Genomic DNA, 22,647 nt, shown 5'->3' with positions numbered 1-22,647 from the left:
CTAGCCTGCTTTCTGGTGAGAATCCTCACTTACTGTCCTGGGTCTCGCTCTATGACCTGGGCTGCGCGCCGCCTTAGCGGTTGCTGCGTGGGCTTTCTACCCCCGCTGGGGGGTTGTTCAGCCTCTAGTGATTGCTTAGGCAGCGTGGAGGCAATTGCGATCGAGTCTGCAGTAAATTTATATTTCTTTAATTTTCTTCAGGATCTCAGGATGACCACAGCCATCCGTTGATGTACTGAGTCGATAACTGGGTAGTACCTGGTGGCCAGGGCATGGCCCAAATAGCTTATCTGACTCAGTCCAATCAAAAGAGGACAAGGTCAACTCATCCAGGATACTCCTGCCGCTCACTATGGAGAATAAAGAAGTCACACTTTGATGAAGCAGATGTCAAACACTAACAGTCAATAGCAAATGGAAAGAGAAACTTCCTCTTCAGCCTCTTAAATAAACTTTAAAAGGTTTAATTCCAAAACAAAAGATTGTTAAAGAGTAATAATCCTCAATCATGTATGTTCAGCACCCAATAGCTATCCCTAAACTTTTTCCTACACATGTAGCCAGGCCAAGTCCAGACTTGAGCAGGGGGTTGGACTAGAAGACCTCCAAGGTCCCTTCGAACTCTATTCTGATTAAGCCTGAATTGTGGAACTGAAGAATGAAATAATGGCAATAAAAGAAACCTATGGCCTGCAGCCTAAACTACAAATAATCGTGGAGTTGTACTACTTCTAATATAGCCCAAGCCTTACAAATTTACTGGAAAGAAACCAATAGAAATCCTGCCTCAGCAGAAGCAATTCTGCTGACTGATCAGGAGGGAGTCTCTTCTCTATTTTGGGGGTCTATTAACTAATACCCAATGTCTGCACACAAGAAAGTCATCTGAAATAACTTCATTATTTACAAGTTGGTCTTAACTCTGGCTTAACTAGCAACTCCTGACAAAAAGGCATTTTCCTGACAGGATTCAGGACCATAATGCTGTTTGTTTGCTTAAGTTGAATTACATGCACATACGGCTACTAAGGATGGGAAAAGGAGGGAGGGAGGGAGGGAGATGTTTGCAAGCCTCACATACTTTTCAATGACCAAAGATAAAAAACAAATAAAGCAGACTTACAGATCAAATACAAGGTAATGGAAACCTTCTTCTGAAATGCTCTCATGGAGCCGCACTGCAAAGAAAGACAAAGATTATCAGGAAAGAGGCAATGTTTACACTTCTTAGAGGTACGTCAACTTTAACAGGGAAAAAAGCTTGCAGCACCTTTAACTAATATTTTCTCTTCCTTAGAACTGATTACTTTTCAAAATTCCCATGAATAACATTGTAACTGAAATACTATTAAAATATTTGTTGTGACAAATAGCAAACCCTGATATTCATACAGGCCCTGGGTGATTCCTAAGGCAATGGAGCAATGCCTCCTGGCCAGTGGAGAATGAGCCTGAGACACGTTGTTTAGCCTGAGACAACCCGGAGGGGCGTTCATGGATCAATATGGGATTGAAGTGAATTGGGGTGTCCTCATTCAGACGTAGGGGGCAAGTAAATTCGAATTAAGAATAAGAAGGCCAATCTTGGAGAGAAGATGCAAAGCCTCTTCTTTGCTTGCTGCCATTTTCCCAAAGTCAAAGCTGCTATTTCACTCAACCCCAGCATTGCTGTAGGCAATTTGGATTAGGAAAAAGTACTGTAGATTTAAATGAATTTAAATTTCACTCCTCAATACTACAGTTCTTATTTAGCCATGGGCATCCTTATTTTCTTTCTAAATGGTAAAATACAAAAAGCTATAGCACCATCAAAATAAGTAGTAGAGTGGGACTAGTCAGTGAAGAAAACCTAAATATTGTCATGAAGAAAATAGAAAAGGATCCATATACTGTAAATACCAATGATATAAAATCACTTCAACTACACATTGTATCAAGTTCTTATTGTTTTTAGAACAAAGAGCTTTACAAATATTATAGGGCAGTCGCCACCACATGAGTTAAAAACCTTTCTTATAACACCTACATAATCTAGCCACCATCTCTTTCAAAACATTATTTGAAGAATCATGCAAAACAATATTTTATGATGACTTAATTCATGTTTAAATCATAAATAACAGGGAGTCCTCAACTTACAATCGGTTGTTTAGCGACCTAAGTTATAACACCCCCCCCCAAAAAAAACAACAACAGGGGTCTCCAACCTTGGCTACTTTAAGACTTGTGGAGTTCAACTCCCCGAACTCTGGGAGTTGAAGGACGCAAATCTTAAAGTGGCCAAGGTTGGAGACCCCTGCCCCCTAAAATACTTATGGTCTGGTTTTTAAGTTACAGCCGTTGAAGTGCCCTGTCATTGTTCAGGATGCTGCAATGCCTACTCACCTTTTCCCTCCACCCATCCTGCTAAGCAGAGGTGGGTTCCTACCAGTTCGGACCGGTTCGGCCAAGTAGGTAGTAACTCGGCCAGCTGTGCCCGGTACTGGTTCTATTGGCAGTGTCTATCTTGTCTTTTTTAGCTACTGCGCATGCTTGTGGGCCCAAAGCGCATCCCTGAGCGAACTGGCAGTAGAAGAAGTCGGAACCCATCCCTGCTGCTGGGTCCCCCCAAGCCTCAGCCTGTTCCTGAGCTGGCCATTCAGCCAGGCAAGGGAGCCTAAGGATGATCTGCAGCAACAATCAGCACATAGAGGGCACTTACAGCTTGTAGGCCAAGACCAGTTTTCTCACCTGGCCACCTGAGGGACTTGCAGGACTCAGCCTTCTCCTCACCCGGCTCCAAGGGCCAGCAACACCCAACTTCTGGTGTTATCAATACAATAGAGTCTGTATTTATGTTTTTGGAACAAGTATTAGCAATGAATAAGCAATCATCTTTGCAACACTCCACTATCTATCCCTTGCATTATTTACCAAGTTCACATCTTCCTGGTTCCTCCATTAGTTCAACTTCTGCATTTCAAACAGCCATTAGTAATATATCCTTTTTAGATGGAGCATTTGGCATGATTTGAATTTCCCAATGACTTTCATGCTGAATTTGTAGTACAGATATACTGTATACACTCACACGAAGTTAATGCTTACTGGATATTCACTAATTCTTCTAGATATGAGCCTATTATTTATTGAACTATAGACAGTGGTGGGATTCAAATAACTTAACAACCGGTTCTCTGCCCTAATGATTTCTTCCAACAACCAGTTCAACAAACTGCTCAGAAAGTTAACAACCGGTTCTCCCAAAGTGGTGCGAACTGGCTGAATCCCACCACTGACTATAGCCAATCACATATGTCCTTTCTGAGCATCATTGCCACTCTGTGCCTTCATGTGCACTCATGTTGTTAATACGTGTACTGTGTAATCATATAATTTAAATAGCCAATTTTGATCCACTTAAATTCATTTATTCATAAAGCTTTGAATTTGATACATATTATTTCTTTTTTGATAACCTCTGCACCATTTTTTTAAATAGAATATTTTATGCCTGAGGTAAGAAATCAGAAGTCGGAAAATTATCTTGCATATTTATTTTTACAAATATTTATATGCTGTAATTCAGTATTTATAGTTGGAAAAAATATAAAGAAAAAACTCAAAGCATCAAGAGATACTAGTATACCTCTACAAGAAGAGGATAAAATAATTAAGGGCAATTTAGTTTTTATCTAAATTTAAAGTTTTTAAATTACTTTACCTGACTTTGGTGAAAGACTACAATCCATACCACCTGGACAAAAAATGGTGCTACAAAACTATATTTGGTATGGAACAAGTGGAAAAATCTTACTCCTTTATTCATCAGCCTAACATCAATACCTGGGAAGATACTGGAAAAATAATTTTAAAAAACAGATCTGTGAACATCAAGAAACAAATAGAGTCATAACTAGGAGCCAGCATGGGTTTGTTAAAAACAGATCATGCCAAACCAATCTTATTTCATTCTTTGACAAAGTGACTAAAGTAGTAGACCAGCGAAATGCTGTGGACATAGTATACTTAGATTTCAGTAAGGCATTTGACAAAGTAGACTACAGCTCACTTGCTAAGCTAGAAAAATGTGGGATAGACAGCATCACCATCAGAATAATTTGTAACTGGCTGACAAACCCTAACTCAACAAGTCGTCCTTAATGGTACTACATCTACATGGAGGGAAGTAAGCCGTGGGGTACCACAAGGTTCCATCTTAGGCCCAGTTCTCTTCAATATCTTCATAAATTACTTAGATGAGGGAATAGAAGGGGAACTCATCAAATTTGAGGAAGACGCTAAGGTAGTGGGAATAGCCAACAACCCAAGAGACAAGCTTAGGATCCAAAAAGATCTTGACAGACTTGAACAATGGGCCCTATCCAACAAGTTGAAATATGGATTTAAACCTAGGCAGGAAAAACCAAAGGTACAAGCGGCTTGGCTTGGCGTGGGGGGGGGGGGCGCTCATAGGCATCCTGCCATAAAAAGAAAGAGGGGAAAGGATGAAAGGGCAATAAAGCTTGTGTGTACGTGATAGGAGATCGGGAGTGGGGAATGACAGGGGATAAGGACCAGAACATACTAGCATGTCAGGGATCCTGAGAAATATGCAGTTTACCTCCAAACATCTCAGAGTTCTCAAAACATATTGGAAAGCTTGGGTTGGCTGGAAATGGACTGGTCACCGGAGGGCGGGGGAACCTATACCTTATTTTTGTATCTAGTGAGCGTGGGAGATTTCAGAGCTGACTTGGCTTTACTGCAATCAACATCCTTAATAAAGGAACCCTTTGCTTTCACCAAATGGAGTTGAAGGCCTTTCTTTCCTAAGGGATCAGATTGGGGCAGGTTTGATATGACTGGATTATCTTGAAGAGGCCCTATAGAGACTCATGAGCATAGATAAAACATTTTAATATGTCTAAAGATATTAATATCAAAAGAGAGAGAGCGACAGCTACTTCTATTTTTAAACATTGATCTAAGAAAATGTGAAAATTTACAGAAGCAAAATAGGCAAAAATTATGTAAAAATGAATTGAATCTTCATTACCCATGGCTCTTTATATTAGCATTATGAATCCAAACATAATTAATTTTATAGGAATTTTTCCAGACTATGACTCTTATGCACTGTTTAGATATTCCTTCCAGTTTAATATATCAAAATTATTCAACCTAATATACAAATATATATTTGTAATTATATTTTTAGCATTTGGAAATATATTTGCATAATGTTTAACTTAGATCAAACATAAAATGCATCCATTTTTTCCTTATTTGGTAATGTAATTGATCCAGATGGAGATCACATAATGAAAGGGGTGTCACCATGGCATTATACCGCCAATTTAACTTGTTGGCAAGATTGTTAAAAACAAACAAAGCTAACTGAGACTGGAAAGAGCAGAGGATATGCACTCCCAAGCAATGCAGTTCCCAGTTACCTACACTGTGTTCAAATGGAGACACGGGGAAAAATGAAAAGAAGGAAAAAGATACATCTTATTACACATCCTGACATACATCTTTGTCAAATCAATTTCAAAATTGGTTCTGCCCATGAAAAAATATTTTTGAATCACTTAATACCACAGACTACTTAGTACACGACGTGTTTCAGATAATTGGGTGTGAATCTGTACTGTTTCCATTATCGTTGTATTCAAAATCAAAACTCAAATGGAATTTATATAGAGTTTTACTGATTTTTTTTAATACGTGTGAACATAGCAGATAAAGCAAATGAATAGCTATGTCAAAAGCTCAGTTGACCCGAACGGACAACATGTTACTTATCCAGTAAATCAGGGGTGTCCAAACTTTGGAACTTTAAGACTTGTGGACTTCAACTCCCAGAATTCCCCAGCCAGCCTGGCTGGGGAATTCTGGGAGTTGAAGTCCACAAGTCTTAAAGTTCCAAAGTTTGGACACCCCTGCAGTAAATCAACAGCAAATAAGCCACAATGGCCGGGTCAAACAAGAGCCAGAAATTTCTGATACTATGCAAGTTCTTGCAAAAATGACTGAGTGACTGTCCCTCCTTACCCTTTAAAGCAGGGGTCTCCAACCTTGGCAACTTTAAGCCTGGAGGAGTAGAACTTTAAGCCTGGAAGCCTAGAATTCCCCAGCCAGCTTTGAGTTGAAGTCCACCAGGCTTAAAGTTGCCAAGGCTGGAGACCTGGCCTTTAAATAATATTTTTTTAGAAAAAGTTAAAAAAAAACAAAAAACAGGAAGTCCAGTCAGAATTAGTTGCCAGATTGGTTGAGCTGAAGGGGCTTCCTCATTCTTGCCCCCTTTCTTCCCAGCCTCACAAGCAAGTGGGGCTGTGGTGAGGTTGTAAAAAGCAGGAACAGTGAGAGGAGATTCCTAGAGCAACTCAGGGGCTGTTTTTGATTTCTTCTCTGTGTCCAATAGTAGGAGCAGCAGACTTGCCCTTTGGCTTCTATTAGAATGGCTGGGGAACCTTTAGTTAACCCCAGACCACCATGGCTATTTAGGGCTTAAATCTCAGTTCAACTAATCCCAGTACTAATTGGGTTATAGTATTTGCAAAGCTAAACACACCACGAGCCGTGCAGGTCCAGCCAATTAACAAAATTAAACCAAAGCCTTTTAATTCTTTCTAAGCTCTCACCATCCATCAATTAAAATTCAACAATCTAAACTTCCATTCATGAAAGTGATTGACATCTCTTTTGTTGTAGCAATGGTGCAGCAGGGTAACTCTTACCACCACCACCATCACCAATCTATGAGAGTAAACAGCCTCTACTGCCCACCCAAGATGTGGGCGGATTTTATAATACTGGAATTGCTCTGGGACTGCAAATGATGGATGCCCCTGAAGCACTACTGAAAACAGAGATCTTAATTCTTTATACAGTAATGCCAAGCAACAATAATATTTTGGAAGTCTTTTTCAATGAGTGATGGTAATAGCCATGTAATCAAAGTCACTTCTATCATATTCTCTAGATCAGTGGTTCTCAACCTTTTCTTCACCATGTTGTTGTTGTTTTTAGTTGCAAAGTCATGTCTGACCCATCCCGACCCCATGGACAATGTTCCTCCAGGCCTTCCTGTCCTCTACCATCCTCTGGAGTCCATTCAAGCTCATGCCGGTTGCTTCAGTGACTCCATCCAGCCACCTCATTCTGTCGTCCCCTTCTTCTTTTGCCCTCCATCTTTCCCAGCATTAGGCTCTTCTCCAGGTAGTCCTTCCTCACTGGAAAATAGCCTAATGCTCTTCTCCATGTTCTCCATGTTCTTCACCATGGACCTCCTTTAAATATCTTTTTTGGCCACGGACCACCAAAATTTATCTCATGGCTTAAACCACGGAGGCCTTTGTGGACTCTCCATGATGATGTCGCTGCTTCTCAGGGGTCCACGGACCACAGATTGAGATCCACTGCCCAGGGTACTTGCCAAAGAGCCATCAGCCTTTTCAACTCTAGGAGGAGATGTACTGGTTCTCTCACAATTCACTATGATGAACCGGGAATTGGGGGGCTGCAGAAAACTGACTGGTCATGGGAGAAATGGAATTAAAATGAATTACATGAATTGAGAGCTAGATCAGTATCGTGGTTACCACATCAGGTTAGAAACTGGGAGACTGGGAGTTCTAGTCCCATGCGAGGCACAAAGCCAGCTGGGTGGCCTTGGACTAGTCATTTTCTCTTAGCTCTAGAAAGGAAGCAATGGCAAATCACTTCTGAAAAAATCTTAACAAGAAAACTGCAGGGTCTTGTTGAGGCAGTGCCTTAGAAATGGACATGACTGAATGGGAAAAAGAAAAGGGAAAAAACCATGCATACTTCTCAAAATATTACCATCAGGATATGCTGAAGCTAAAAATACAAGATTCATATGATCTAACAACAGCGAAGGAAACACAGCTACATGCAAGTCCCTTCTGGGAGAGGGGGCGGTATAAAAGTTTGAAATAAAGTAAAGTAAAGTAAAGTAATATAACCGCTAGATCCATTGCCTCTGAGGGCCACAACCCCCTCATGCCAACACAGCCAGGACACAGAGAGAAAAGGCTGGGAGCAGCCCACATCATCAACCACAGGCTGAGCAGCCAAGCATTGCCAACAGAACTGCAACAGAGCTGCCAGTAAAAATATACTCTTAAATAAAATCTGTCAAGGACAGCGCAGCTTCCCACCCCCAAGTTTCATGATTATATTAAAAGGGTCAGATTTTTCTCTAGCTGCTAGTTCCAGAAATTCCAGAAAGACTGAGCTTTTAATTAAACATTTGTCCTAGAAAGTATAAGGTGTAATACAAATAATTCTTCAGAAAGAATCTGCTCCAATAGCTAGCCATGGCTCATCTAGATTACCCTAGTGACATATAGACGGTAAATTAACTAGCACATTAAAAAATTCTTAATCTCTGCATCCCAGCCAAGGACTATGAGTGAGGTAAGGTTTAGAGCTTCTTGCAATGCAACACGAATATAGACAATCCTTAGATGGCAGCAGAGAACTACAGAAAACAGTAACTCTTTCCTGGCATCTAGGGGACATCCATATTGCTGAATTCCAAAACAAACTTCATGTCATCAAGACAAAAGGCAAAAGGCAAGAGTCTGCCTTTCAAGGAAAAGATCTGCTTAAGAAAAGCAAATATGTTATGCATCAAATTCTGAAAGCTCCAAAGAATTATTGGAAGTTTTTAGCTAAGGAAAATTAATTACTAATATTTGCCAATGTGGTTGGCAGGGGTTTGGCAAGCTAAGCATCATTTTCAAGAATAACCTCCCCTATGCCTGAAAAGTTTTCAATCAGTGTGTGCTACGTGTTTAAACATATGCCAGCAAAACATGGACACTAACCTCACAATCGATAAGGCTACGAGCGGCGCAAAGAGCCATGGAAAAGATACATGCTCGGCATCACAAGACAAGATAAAAGGACCTGCATATGGATTAGAGAACAACACTACATGATATCATCAAGATAGTAAAAGAACTGAAATGGAAATGGGCTAATCACATAGCAAGAATTGATGGCAGGTGGACTAAGGCAGTCATAGAATGGATTCCACTTGAATGGCATCCACAAAAGAGATCTAAAACAAGATGAATCAACAACATCAGCAAGTACTGCAGGCCCAATAGAAAGTTCAAGACCATATTGGTTGGAAACATGTGGAAAAGGCCTTCATCCTGCAGTTGATAGATAATGGCTAGATTGATGATTCTAACCTACTTAGTTGACAACTTTGTCATCCAAAAGGTAGAGAGGGAACTAGAGGTAAAGCTATACTGGACCTAATTCTTACTAATACAGAAGAAGTTGAAGTCACCTGAACTCTGGGCAAGAGTGACCATGTCATATTAAATTCAATATAAGGCAAATACAAGCAACAGAATATAATCCAACTTTAAAAGAGCTGATTTTAATAAACTCGGAGAGACCCTAAGATAAATTTCATGGATGAAAATCCTAAAAAAGAGAACTCAAGAAGCATGGGAAACTCTGAAAAATATGATCGTAAAAGCTCAGTAGTCCAGCACAATACCACTGGAAACAAAACAAGAAATCCAAGAAGAAATCAACATGGTTGCAGAAATATCTCTCTTGATAAACTGAAAGACAAAAAGGATAAGTACAAACATTGGAAAGAGGGACATATAACTAAGGGAGAATATCAGCAGATAGCCCGAATTTGCAAAGATGAAGTCGGGAAAGCAAAGGCTCAGAATGAACAAAGACTTGCAATGAAAGTCAAAGATAATTTTTAAAAAATCTTTCAACATATAAATAATAAGAAAAAGTCAAGGAAACAGTCACTCCACTAAAAAGAAGATGGTAAGAAAGTAACAGGCATTAGAGAGAAAGCAGAGCTGCTTAAGTAATTTTTTGCATCGGTCTTCACACAAAAAGGAACTATGGTCCAATTGACCAAAAACGTAACTGTAAAAGACAGACTATAAATAAAAATTAAAATAAGCAAGAAAATAATAATCAAACACCAGTCTGATCTTGCTGAATATAAATTACTGGGACCTGATGGATTACATTCCAGAATTCTGAAAGAACTGGCAGAACCATTGTACCATATCTTTGAAAAATCCTGGAGTACCAGGGAACTACCAGAGAATTGGAAAAGACCTGAAGTGGTTCCCATCTTCCCCCAAAGAAAAAAAAAGGGGGGGACAGACCCAGGAAACTACAGACCACTCAGCCTATCATCAATACCTGGGAAGATATTGGGGAAGGGGGGAATAAAAAAACCGATCTGCAAATATCTAGAAACAAATACAGTTATAACTAGAAGCCAGCATGGGTGTGTTAAAAACAGATCACGTTAAACCAATCTTATTTCATTCTTTGATAAAGTGACTAAATTAGTAGACCAGCAAAATGCTGTGGACATAGTGTACTTAGACTTCAGCAAGGCATTCAACAAAGTAGACCATAACCTACTTCTTGATAAACTAGAAAACTGTGGGATAGCCAGCATCACCATCAGATGAATTTGTAACTGGCTGACAAACCATACTCAATGAGTTGTCCTTAATGGTACTACATTTACATGGAGGGAAGTAAGCAGTGGGGTACCACAAGGTTCCATTTTAGGCCAATTAATCTTCAGTACCTTAATAAATGACTTAGATGAGGGAATAGAAGGAGAACTCATCAAATTTGCAGAAGACACTAAAGTGGTGGAATAGCCAACACCCCAGAAGATCCAAAAAGATCTTGACAGACTTGAACAATGAGCCCTATCCAACAAGATGAAATTTAATGCGGAGAAAAGCAAGGTTTTACACCAAGGCAGGAAAAACCAATGGTACAAGTACTGATTGGGAGAAATCTGGCTCAAAAACAGTAATTGTGAGAGGGATGTTGGATTCCTAGTGGATGATCAGTTAAACATGAGCCAACAGTGTGCAGCAGCAGGCAAAAAAGCTAATACAATCCTTGGTTGTATAAACAGAGGCACAGAATCAAAATCACAGGAAGTATTAGTACTGCTTTATAAATTCTTAGTAAGACCGCACCTGGAATACTGCATGTAATTTTTGTTACCACATCACAAAAATATGTTAAGACTTTGGAACAAGTGCAAAGAACAGCAACTTAAGATGATTAAGAACCTGGAGGAAAAAATGTATGAACCTCAGTTGCAGGATTTGGGTTTGGCTAATCTACAGAATAGAAGGACTAGTGGTGACATGTTAGCAGTATTCCAATATTTGAGAGGTCGCCAAAAAGAACAGCAGGTCAAGTTATTTTCCAAAGCACAAGAGGGCAGGACAAGAAACAATGGATGGATCAAGGAGAGAAGCAACCAGGAATTAAGGAGAAACTTCCTAACAGTGAGAACCATTTGATCAGCTTGCCTTCAGAAGTTGTGGGTGCTGCATTACTGGAGGTTTTGAAGAAGAGACTGGACAGCCACTTGTCTGAAATGGTTTAGGGTCTCTTGCTTGAGCAGGGAGTTGGGCTAGAAGACCTCAAAGGCCCCTCCCAGCTCTATTCTAACTGATTGATGATAATGATGATGAAGATAACGAGTCACAAAATATGGTTTTTGCATACTTCTGATTTAATGGAATGTTCTGGGCAACTATGGAAGAAAAGTGTTGCATTTTTTTTGTTCTGATACAAAACTATTTTTGCTGAGTTAAATAGTAATTTTCTATCATCTGTTAATTTCCATTATTCCCAATTAAAACAAATCAATTAAATCAGGGACCGCCTTGTTTGCATAGTTAAGGCAGCAGAGGTCATCGGAGTTAGTCTGGAAGGATTCCCATACATGGTCTGGTTCATTTCTTTACTTGGAGCAATGAGATTAGAAGGAAAGCAATGCACTGCTTGTACTGTATCCTCTCCAAGCCTATATTAATCTGGGGAAGAGAGAGGATCTAGCCTGGGGTAACTGAAAAGAGCTGTTTCTGAACTGCTACAACCCATCATTCTGAGATGTTCATAGCTGTTGCGACATGTGCCATGAAGACAAATTTAAGGAACAAAATCTTAACAGAAGCTTACCCAAGACATGGGTGTGATATAGAGTTCATCAAGACTTCAGAAGGCATGACAGTAAAGTACAGAAAACCAACCTACTTTCAGAAGTAATGTGCCTCTTGCTACTCATTTTTAGGCTTTGATGGAGAGAGTATAACATGGTTTTGCATAATCTCAGGTTCTTTGCTTCTGGCCTTTGCTTCAGCAACTGCACTAAGCTTTAGACCAGGGGTGTCCAAACTTGGGAACTTTAAGACCTGTGGACTTCACAGTGGCTGGGGAATTCTGGGAGTTGAAGTCCACAAGTCTTAAAGTTCCCAAGTTTGGACACCCCTGGTTTAGACGGAGAATCTGTGAACAATAGTCAGGCTGCCTACTTAATCTTCTGCAATGCAGATCTCAGGCTACTGAGGGAGCAGAATGAAGGACCTTAGAGTTGCCCAGTCGTCTAGCCACAAATCTAACCTAGAAATATCAATAAGTGGCTATGGGTTTTGATTTCAAAACCCTCTGGAGTTCATCAAGCTGACTATTCCAAGAATAAAGCTGACTTAACTAAGTTACCATGCAGCAATTAACACATTTTTCACAAGATTCCAGTCCAGAACAGGGTTTACTAAGAGAAGCTTATTGCAGCTAGAATAATTTCCTCTGTGCTAACATTCCAAATATGTGAATAATTACATCTGAACTTCTGATGAATTGATTTAATGAAGCAGGGTATGCTTTGTTTTGTTTTATTCTATAAATATTAATTCATATTTATGGTAAATAGAATAAACCCTACCTCAAAATCCCAATCTCACATAATTATAAGAAAAATGCTCTTATTTTTATTTACCACTCAGTATTAGCACATATACATATTGAGGGTATAGTAAAAGCTGCCTTAAGGAGAGATTAAACTGGGAAGATAAGGCTTGATCTTTACACATACACAAAACTGGCTAAATACTTAATAGTGCATGTTTAACTGAGCTTAACTACATAATTGTGCAATTAAATTTTATATCTTTTTGAACATTAAAACATGTGATATCTAGAAAATAAAGCAATCCGAGTATAGTATTTACTTTCACAGAGGTTAAAAGTGCTGATCTATTTAATTACACAAACAAAACTGAAAAGAAATTTCATTCTGCATTCACATAACCCCAAACTATTACAATCATCATCTTCACATTCCATGAATTAATGACAAGGTAGCGATTTCTCTTGTGTGCCTATTTATACACATACCCCATATATACCACTGAAGACTAGACCTCTGTCCCACTCTTTACCTTTGATTCTAATTGATTAACACTTGTATGTATTATAATAACAATTCTTTATGAAACTAGGATGTTGTTCTTCCTTCTCCCAGTATTCACCAACAACCAGTCCTTGGAAATTCTATAAATAAATGACTCAACTGCATGGAAGAAAGAATCTATATGCTATCAGAATCCTTTTTGTAGCATTAAATTGGCAAAATGGTACATCACAGGGCAACAAGATATCTCCAAAGGGCTAACTTAAAAGAATGTGTCCAAAATCCAGGGACCAATATCCTTGTGGGATTAACATTTGGCAAAGTATCACACTTCATTTCTCAGAGACCCACAGCTTGCATGGCACAAGGGAAGATTTAACAGACAGATTAACAGAGTTGGAAGGGACCTTATAGGTTGGAGATGGTGAACCTTTTTGTAAAGATGTGCCAAAATTGTGCATGCATGTGCTATTGTGCGTGCATGCCCACACCCACAATTCAATGCATCCCGCCTATCTAGGCATGTACACATGACCCCCCCCCCCATGGGACAGGAGTTTTCGCCCTCCCCAGGCTTTCCTGAAGCCTGGGAAGGGCAAAAATCGGGCCCAATGGGCCAACCAGAAGTTCGTTTCTGAACTTCGGTTGGCCTGTTGGGCCTGTTTTTTACCCTCCCCAGGCTCCGGAGGCTTTCCTGAAACCTGGGGAGGGTGAAACGGTCTCTCCCAGCCTTCAAGAAGGCCAAAAATCAGCTGAAGCTGATGGCTCGAGTGCTGGCAAATATGGCTCTGCGTGACACCTGTGGCACACGTGCCATAGGTTCACCATCATGGTTATAGGTCATCTAGTCCAACTCCCCGCTCAAGCAGGAGACCCTCCACCATTTCTGACAAATATCCATGCAATCTTTATTGCCTCCCTCTGTGCCCAATTGGCTGGTGGCAAGGCCACAATTGGCTGCTTTGGAAACAAGGCCAAAATTCAAAATCTCTTTAACAGCAATGGGCAGCAAGGGAGAGACTCGGATGCCAGATAGGCCTGATTGGGGAGCATGGCATTCAATAGGTGAGTCTTCTTCCTCCTCTTCCTCCAATATGGGTGCATTTCTTGATCGTGAACAATTGGGTTCTTTCCACATATAATACAGACTGGGCCATTTCCCCTCCAGAGATGGTATTCTATTTTCTTCACTACCAGTTCAGTAGCGGGAGCACATGCGCAGAGGGTCCTTGATGATGTCAGGGTGGGTGGGTGGAGCTTCGTGCCGCCGCCACTACCGGTTTGCCCGAACCGGTGCGAACCAGCAGCATACCACCACTGCTCCCCTCGACTCTCAGCGGAGTCTTCTCCTCCTCAGCTAAGCTGTGGAACTCCCTGCTACTTTACTAAGTTAAGGGGAACAAAGGGAACACAAGATTCTCTAGAAATGTGGGGTTTTAATGCCTCCCCTGAAAGGACTGAATGAATTAGTGTCTGTGGTCATTACTGAAGGTAATTGGTCTCCTTTCCGTTCTAGCAAATTGTATAGGAAATGCCTAGCAAGGAGAAACCAGTACAATATGTAATGTTTGCTTTATCTTTTATTGTAACTTAAGCAAATGGAAAAGTTATTTCTTTATTCCCTACACACGCACACACACCTTTTTGCCCATGCTGAAACAGACACAGAAGTTTTGAAGGACACTAAAAAAAGGCGAAACACCACAGACAACACAAATGCAAAATTTCAGCAAAGGAAGAGAAACAATCACTGTGCCTCCCATGACAATCTCAGTGTAGGTGCTACCCAGCTTTAAAAAGGGGGAAATAAGAAGGGAGAGAAAAAAGGAGCAACATTTCATCACCTGCCATCAGCCTCACAGTTGAGATAAAGCAAGGAAAAGAAATAAAAATACGATTCATCAGACTCCAAAAAGAACGTGCTAATTCTCCCCCCCTAGAGCATGGCAGAATCTACTCACTTAAAAACATACCTGAGAGATGCTGGGCCCTAAAAGATATGTAATTGCTAAAAAAGGGAGATGACAAACCTATCTCAAGCAACTTCTTCTGGACTCCCTGACCATCCACTCTGCAGGGCAATCCGCTGCTTAGGAAACGTTTTGCATCACAGGCCTTGGTAATCGCCATGAAGGGAAGGGGAAGGAGACGACTATTTTGCCCTACAAATGCCTGGAACCATGACAACCGGGCCTTCTCTTCGGCAGCTGTGGGACCCTTCAAGGGAACTGCTATTCAAGGCAGGAACCAGGAAAGCCTCAAGCGGTGTTTGTTATAAAGAGAAATTAAATAGATGCTCTTGTGCAATGGATGGTTCACACGGGAAAAACTGAGTGGCGCATGCAGAAGGCAGGAGGCACAGGGGCTGGCTTAGCAGAGAGCCTGAGCAAGCTGGGTGATGGAGAAGCTGAAGAGAGATAGCTTTAGAATTGTATTTTTCAAGCTGTTCTTAAAGTAATCTGTTCCTCGCTTCTTTTTAAATGCAACTTAAAAATTACTGTCTGCAAATTTCAAGGTTAGCAAAAGGGCATTGGTACTTACCTGATATGCTCTTCTCATAGTGGGGGAGGAGTATCCAGGATGGGTTGACCTTGTCCTCTCTTGATTGGACTGAGTCAGATAAGCTCTTTGGGCCATGCCTTGGTCACCAGGCTCCACCCAGTTATCGGCAAAGAACTCTATCCAACTCGCTGTGTCATCCACTCTAGACTTTATTTTAGTTTCAAACCTTTATTTATTACTTCAACAGAACAGTTCAACAAACAACATAACAATTTTGCAACATACCCCTATCAGGGAGGGGCTGGATACTCCTCCCCCACTATGAGAAGAGGCGTATCAGGTAAGTACCAACACTCTTTCTCCATAGTGAGGGGAGGAGTATCCAGGATGGGACGTACCAAAGCCTACACGTCCCTAGGGAGGGTTACACATTTCAGTATATGCCCAAACTTATGCTTGGTGAGGCATGTCCCCTGCCCTGTGAACAGCCTGCAACACCCTACGTCCGAATGAGGCTTCTGCAGAAGCAAAGGAGTCCAACTTGTAATTCCTCACGAATGGTGAGGGGGGAGACCCCGTGGCTGCCCTACAGATCTCAGATAGTGAGGCCTGCATGGCCCAGGCCGCTGAAGGGGCCGTGCTTCGTGTAGAATGTGCTGTGATAGAGCTCGGTGTTTGCAGACCCCGTGCCTGATAGGCAGAAGCAATACAGGTTCTTAACCACCTGCCTATCATGGTGGAAGTCACCTTGTTCCCCAGGGACCCCGGCTGGAAGGAAATAAATAGGGCTTCCGACTTCCTGTTCGCCCTGGTTCTTCTGAGGTAAATCCTCAGAGTCCTCCTCACGTCCAAGGTGTGCCACTTCCTCTCTAATGGGTGAGAAGGGTCCGGGCAGAAATTGGGCAATATCACCTCCTGCGAGCGATGGAAGAAAGAACACACCTTGGGTATGAAGGAGGGGTCCAACCTTAGCACTACACATTGGTGGAGATATGCTTCCTTTTTGGCCTTTGCCTTGCCTCCCCCGCCCTTGGCTGATGCCTCCGAGATGGTTTCTAACCTTTATAAGGGCTCCTCAGTGCCTCCGGTGGTTGCTGGCTGCAGGGCTGAGTGCTTGGCTCCTGTTGGCCTCTTCTGAGCTGCTGGGGCCCGCCATCTTGGACCACGTGGTTTCAAAATGGCTCCCGGCTCCAAATTCAAAAAGCTCCTCTTTGCTGGAGCACGTGGAAGTGGCTTGTGCCTTTGCAGGCTGCCGCGCGGCTTCCACTGCCGCTGGGGGCTCTCTCTTGCCTCCCCCTGCCTCCTGCAGCTCTTTCTGAGCCTCTCCGGCTCTCACCTTGTTCTCTGGCGATCGCTGCCAGCGCAGGTGCTCCGGGGCATTTTAAAACGCTCCAGCTCCCTTAGAGCCTCCTTGGGCGTCACCCTTACTGCAGAGGCCTCTGCGGAGTTCGCTTGCCTGTCTTTGGTGAGAGTCCTCACTTAGTGCCCTGGGTCTCGCTCTGTGTCCTGGGCTGTGCGCTGCCTTAGCAGTTGCTGCGCGGGCTTTCTACCCCCACCGGGGGTTTCCTCAGCCTCTAGTGATTGATCAGGCAGCATGGAGGCAATTTCGATCACTTTTGCAGCAATTTAAAATTTTTCCATTGTTTCTTCAGGATCTCAGGATGAACACAGCCATCAGTTGATGGACTGAGTCGATAACTGGGTGGAGCCTGGTGACCAAGGCCTGGCTAAAAGAGCTTATCTGACTCAGTCCAATCAAGAGAGGACAAGGTCAACCCATCCTGGATACTCCTCCCCTCACTATGGAGAATGCATTTTGCTTTGTGAATTTCTTTTCTACTGTATGTTCTGAACCAGAGTTATGATTTGGCTGCTTGGCCCCCTTGTTCATTGAAAGCAGGTAGGTACTTAGGTCACAAAGCCAGTTGCTGCTCATCTACTCTAAACAATGCTGTTCAATCGACTCTACCAAATTTGAAAAATGACAAAGTTCAGTGGTAAAACACAGGCTTTACCTACAAAGAGGCCCCAGTTTTAGTCCTGAGTACCTTTTATCCTTGGTACAACAACAGCAAAAATCCCTCGGGAAGCTGCCAGTGTAAAACAGCTGTTTACATTATTCAGCCTTCAGCTATAAGCCCACAGGCAGACTTGCAGGAGGAAGATCGCACGCGGGATAGAAACACATTGTCTTCTCATCCAAGCTCAAAATCGGATGGCCCTGATTTTGAAATCTTGGAATTTGTGGCCCCCTTTTTGTGGGCCGAGATTATTATTTAACTTTTCCAAAAAAACAAAAACAAAATACATGTCATATACAAGCACTAAAATCAGAAAAATGGAGTAAAACTATAAACTAACCATCATTATCAACATTGCAAATACACAAACATTGTGCAGTTTGCTAACAATGCGCCCCTTTTACCCAATGATGCTAAGAAATCAATCCATAAATTATCCTGAGACACTAAATATTCTCGGATTCACTTTTTTATACCAATAAAATTCAGTTAAAATTCAAAATTCAATAAAAACTATACCCTAGGTCCATGATGGTAAGCTAGAGGTGGCACACAGAGCCTTCTCTTTGGGTACACATGCCGTCACCAGCTGCTCTTTGGGGTCTGGTGCGCATGCACACGACGGAACCCGGAAGAGTAGCTGGCAACCGCACGCCTGCACACCGGCCAGCTGCTCTCTTCCAGGTTCTGGCACTCTGACACCCTTTTTCGGCACTCAGTGCCAAAAAGGTTAACCATTACTGCCCTAGGTAATACATCTGTTCAACTTCCCCCGATGAAGTTCGACTAAGCTAACTCTTCCATGCCATTCAACATTAATGGTTGATTCACTGCTCTGCCATATTCTGCAGTAAATGAACTATGACTTGAAGGCAACTATTAGGAAAAAGTTGCTCTATGTTAAGCTTTAGGTGCTAATAGCAGAATTAACACAGGGAAATAGCTTCTCTCTTTTTGAATATTCCTACAGCATAACTTTGGTTCAAAACTTGTTTAATGGATGAACATTACAATCATATATAGAAATATGTATCAAACTGGCTATAATTCCAAAGAATAAAGTCCACAATTTGACAAGTGTTAATGTAAGAAGGCATTCCAAGATGGGGTATAACAAGCTCCATTACTAAATGCTACTTGTATACTTAGGAATTTCCATAGACAAAGAACCATATTTAATGGATCCATCAGTGCAACCTAAGCTGAACTTTCCTTTGTGAGCAAAATCAAGGGGAGTGGGAATCCTGGTGGGCTCCCCTTTGATCAAGGGGGCACAGGACGCCCTGGAGGGGCTCCTGCCGAGGGGGCGGCATAGCGGGGGATCCCGTGTCGGCGGCGGCCGGGGGGGGCCCGCATCGCCCTAGGCACCGGGAGGAAAGAGGGGAGGCGCCGCGGCATCTTCACGTTGAGGCAGCCGGATGAAACTCAAGATTCGAAGGATGCAGTTGCTGTGCGGTGAGATGGAGATTCCCCCCGTTCCCTTTGATGATTGAATGAAAATAAAAAGACTGTCAGCTCTTTGGAAAGGTCTTCAATTTGTGGCTGGGAAGTGTGATTGGAGGGAGGGGGATTCCCCCCCCCCCTTGAACAAGCGGCTTGAAACTGTTTTGCTCCCTGCCCCCAGAAGAGGGGGGGGGAGCCCTGGAATGGAATCACCCTCGTAACAAAAAGCAGATTTCCTTTACTGCAATTGTGAAATGAGGTGATGATCTGTTTTATTTTGAAAACTTTGAAAACTTTTGCCTTTGGATCCCGGAGCTGGCAGGGCAAGATGGCACACTTCCGTTGTCTTTATGTACCTTGAAATTTGACTCCACCTACAGAAATTGCTGGCATTTTGTCTTTGTCTCCGTGGCACTCAGAGAAGTCTCGTGTTACATCCTATCCTGGACTTGGAACAAAGGACTTTATTGCTTTATTGCCTAGGTCCCTATTTGTCTGGGCTCCCTGCCTCGCGATCTCTCTCGGCTACCCACCTCCCCAGTTGTCTCTTCTCTGTATTGACATCTCCATCTGTGATCTTTGATTACCACAATGCCACCCAAAAGACCACCACCGGGGAAGCCGGGATTTGCGGGCTCCGCTCCAACATCCTCAACATCCAGCCCCAGCGGACAACAGACACTAACTTCTTTGTTTCAGCCTAAGCCCTCTGAGGTGGACTTTCAACAGATGTTTGAACAACTCTTAAAGGGGCAGGAGGAATTAAAAAATCAATTGAAAGAAATGAATGAGCAGATCAGAGAGAATAAAGACCATGTGATCCAAAACTCACAGAGACTGGAACTTTTGGAGGAGGGGACGGCTGAGATGAGGAGAGAGGTGAAGGGGGTGCAGAAAGGAAATCAAGAACTTGAGAACCACCAGATAAAAACGGATTTTGAATGAATGTCCTTCTTTCTTAGGTTCCAAAATGTAATTGAGGCTGATGATGAAAATTTGAGGGATATTATGGCAAATTTATTGGCTGAATTTATTGGAAAAGATAGACAACAGATGGGGTGGGACATGGACCTGGTTTATAGAGTAAACTCAACATATGCTAGAACACACAATGTCCCAAGGGAGGTACACATTAAATTTCTTAGAAAGACCACAAGAGACGAGATTCTGAGTGCACAAAGGGGGCAAACATTAAAATACAAGGACAGAGAAATAGCCATTCTGAAACAGATCCCAAAGAAAGTTAGAGATAAAAGAAAAAAATATTCACTTTTAGCGAATAAATTATACCAGAAAGGGGTGTGGTTTCGTTGGCTGTTGCCAGAAGGTATGCTAATATTCTGGGAGGACACGAGAGTTAGAATCAACACAACCACTGAGGCTGAGGCCTTTATGGAAAAAAATAAAGTCCTCCTAGATAAACCTAATGACACTACCCCGGACATACAGGACACGGAAGGTGCCGGAGCTCTGCCAGGGGGGGGGGGGAGAAGAGGCAACATTGAGAAAACTCAGATCACAAAAATGAACTTGAAAATCTGTGTGATATAAAATGATTGAAACTATCTTAAGATAAAAGTTTATATGCTGACAAAATAGTACTAAGTAATAACAAACTAATGTATTAGTAAATGAAAGTTATGAGAATGGGGGGAAGGGCCATTTCCTGCATAATGTAACTGTCAAAATTTGTACTTTATCCATTAGCCCTTTCCTTGAATATTTTGTTTTAAAAACCAATAAAATTTTGTTTTTTTTTTAAAAAGGGGGAGTGGGAATGACACTGACACTCTAGTTCTTGGAGGAGAGAGGAAAAAAATGGAAGAACAAGGAGAACAAAGATAGCAAAGCCAAGGAATTGTCTTTTATGTGTGAATAAATAAACAGGAAACTATATAAATATAAATATACAAGCAAAGTTTAGATGGCATAAAAAGTAATACAACTGTTCCCAAATGGAATAGCACTGTAGGTTTTCGGATGGTATCAGGTTACTTATTTGATTATACTCTGCCCTTACTTTGTACCACTTAAGGTGTTGTACATCATGCTCCCTCATTTATTTTCCCCACAACAGAAGTAACCCTGTTCCCTGTTGAGTTGGATTAGGCTGAAAGAGAATGACCTGAAAATCTCCTTCAACCTGGACTCCTGCAACACATTTGCCAAGATGGGTAACTGTCCCTCCTGATTGGGCAATGCCTTTATTTACAAATAGCCAACAACCAATCCAAAGAGGAAGAATTTGAGGAAAACTTTGTTGGGGAAATTAGAGGTCAGTTTAACTTAGGCAAGGTTAAGTCTAAAAAGGGCAAACGTTGTTTAAATCAACCCTTAATAAGACAAAGTCAACTCTACCATATGTTTTTCAGCCTATGACGAAATGAAAACAACCATTACTCTGCATCCAAACTCATTTCCCTACTTGAGAGGCCCTTGATGCACTCCGAGCTTGTTTTTTCCCCCTGCAGATGTTTCTTTACCCAATCTAGGTAATATCAACACTGATGATGTTGCCTAGTTAGGTTAATGAAATATTTGCAAGAAAACAACCAAGATCAGAGAACACTAAGGATCCTCATTTCAACCCTGAGTTGCAAATATTCTTATTTACTGATTCCCCAACTTGTTTCAATAGGTAGAGCCCCAGATCCATGCTACCTTATTCATCTAATGAAGGGGTGTCCAAACTTGGGAACTTTAATACTTATGGACTTCAACTCCTAGAATTCCCCAGCCAGCCATGCTGGGGTGGGGGAATTCTGGGAATTGAAGTCCACAAGTCTTAAAGTTCCCAAGTTTGGACACCCCTGATCTAATGAAGAGGGTGAGGAGGGAAAAGGAGAAGATAGAACAAGTTCTATGCAAAGGCAAGAAAAAACGGGGGACCAAGGAATTCACCAAGCCTGCTCTCTAAAACAAAAAGGGAAGGAAGGAAACAAATCAAACAAGGTAAAATAAAGAAAGAGAGGCCAAGCAAATAACTGGAGCTGAAGATAAACTTTAAACACGTCCACTGGGCTGACTGAATTGAAAAAAACTGGAGACCAGCACCAGAGGCGTGGTTAAAGTTTTAATTCAGTCCTGGGCAGATTGGCTGAGTTTAACCCATGCTTGGACTCACCGAACAGCGCACAGGAAAAGAACAAGTTCTATGCAAAGCTACCTTAATCAGAATATCTGCTTCTATTTCATGACTGATTGATGAGGTGCCTTTTCTATTAGCAAATGCTAACATGCAGGGAGTTAATGCTTCTAATTAATTTTGTGATATACCCTTGTGTAATTCACACCAAACAGTCTTTATTGTTATTTTTAGCAAATTTTATTTGTTTTAATTGTAGGCTGGATCTATCCTAAAGCATAGTCATACTGCACTCCCACAGAAGTCAATGAGACACACCAGCTGCACCAGAAGTCAGAAAAATACTTATTAAGCAG

At 41.8% G+C, this 22,647-nt stretch overlaps 1 protein-coding gene across 17 annotated transcripts in view; it reads right to left on the bottom strand.

Moving 5' to 3' along the window:
* Nucleotides 1-22,647, bottom strand: part of CAMK2G (calcium/calmodulin dependent protein kinase II gamma) — a gene marked incomplete at its 5' end in the record, with an annotated part of 203,221 nt that overhangs the window by 78,529 nt on the left and 102,045 nt on the right. For all 17 annotated transcript variants that reach the window (XM_081954526.1, XM_081954535.1, XM_081954541.1 and 14 more), the window contains one exon: nt 1,124-1,178. In XM_081954526.1, coding sequence (XP_081810652.1) covers nt 1,124-1,178 — 55 coding nt within the window. The remainder of the gene's footprint in view (nt 1-1,123; nt 1,179-22,647) is intronic.

The sequence above is a fragment of the Natrix helvetica genome (genome assembly GCF_964273705.1).
Source record: "Natrix helvetica genome assembly, chromosome: 5".
Taxonomy (NCBI): Eukaryota; Metazoa; Chordata; class Lepidosauria; order Squamata; family Natricidae; genus Natrix; species Natrix helvetica.
The sequence above is the reverse complement of the archived record's forward strand: the minus strand, read 5'-3'. Positions and strand labels throughout refer to the sequence as shown.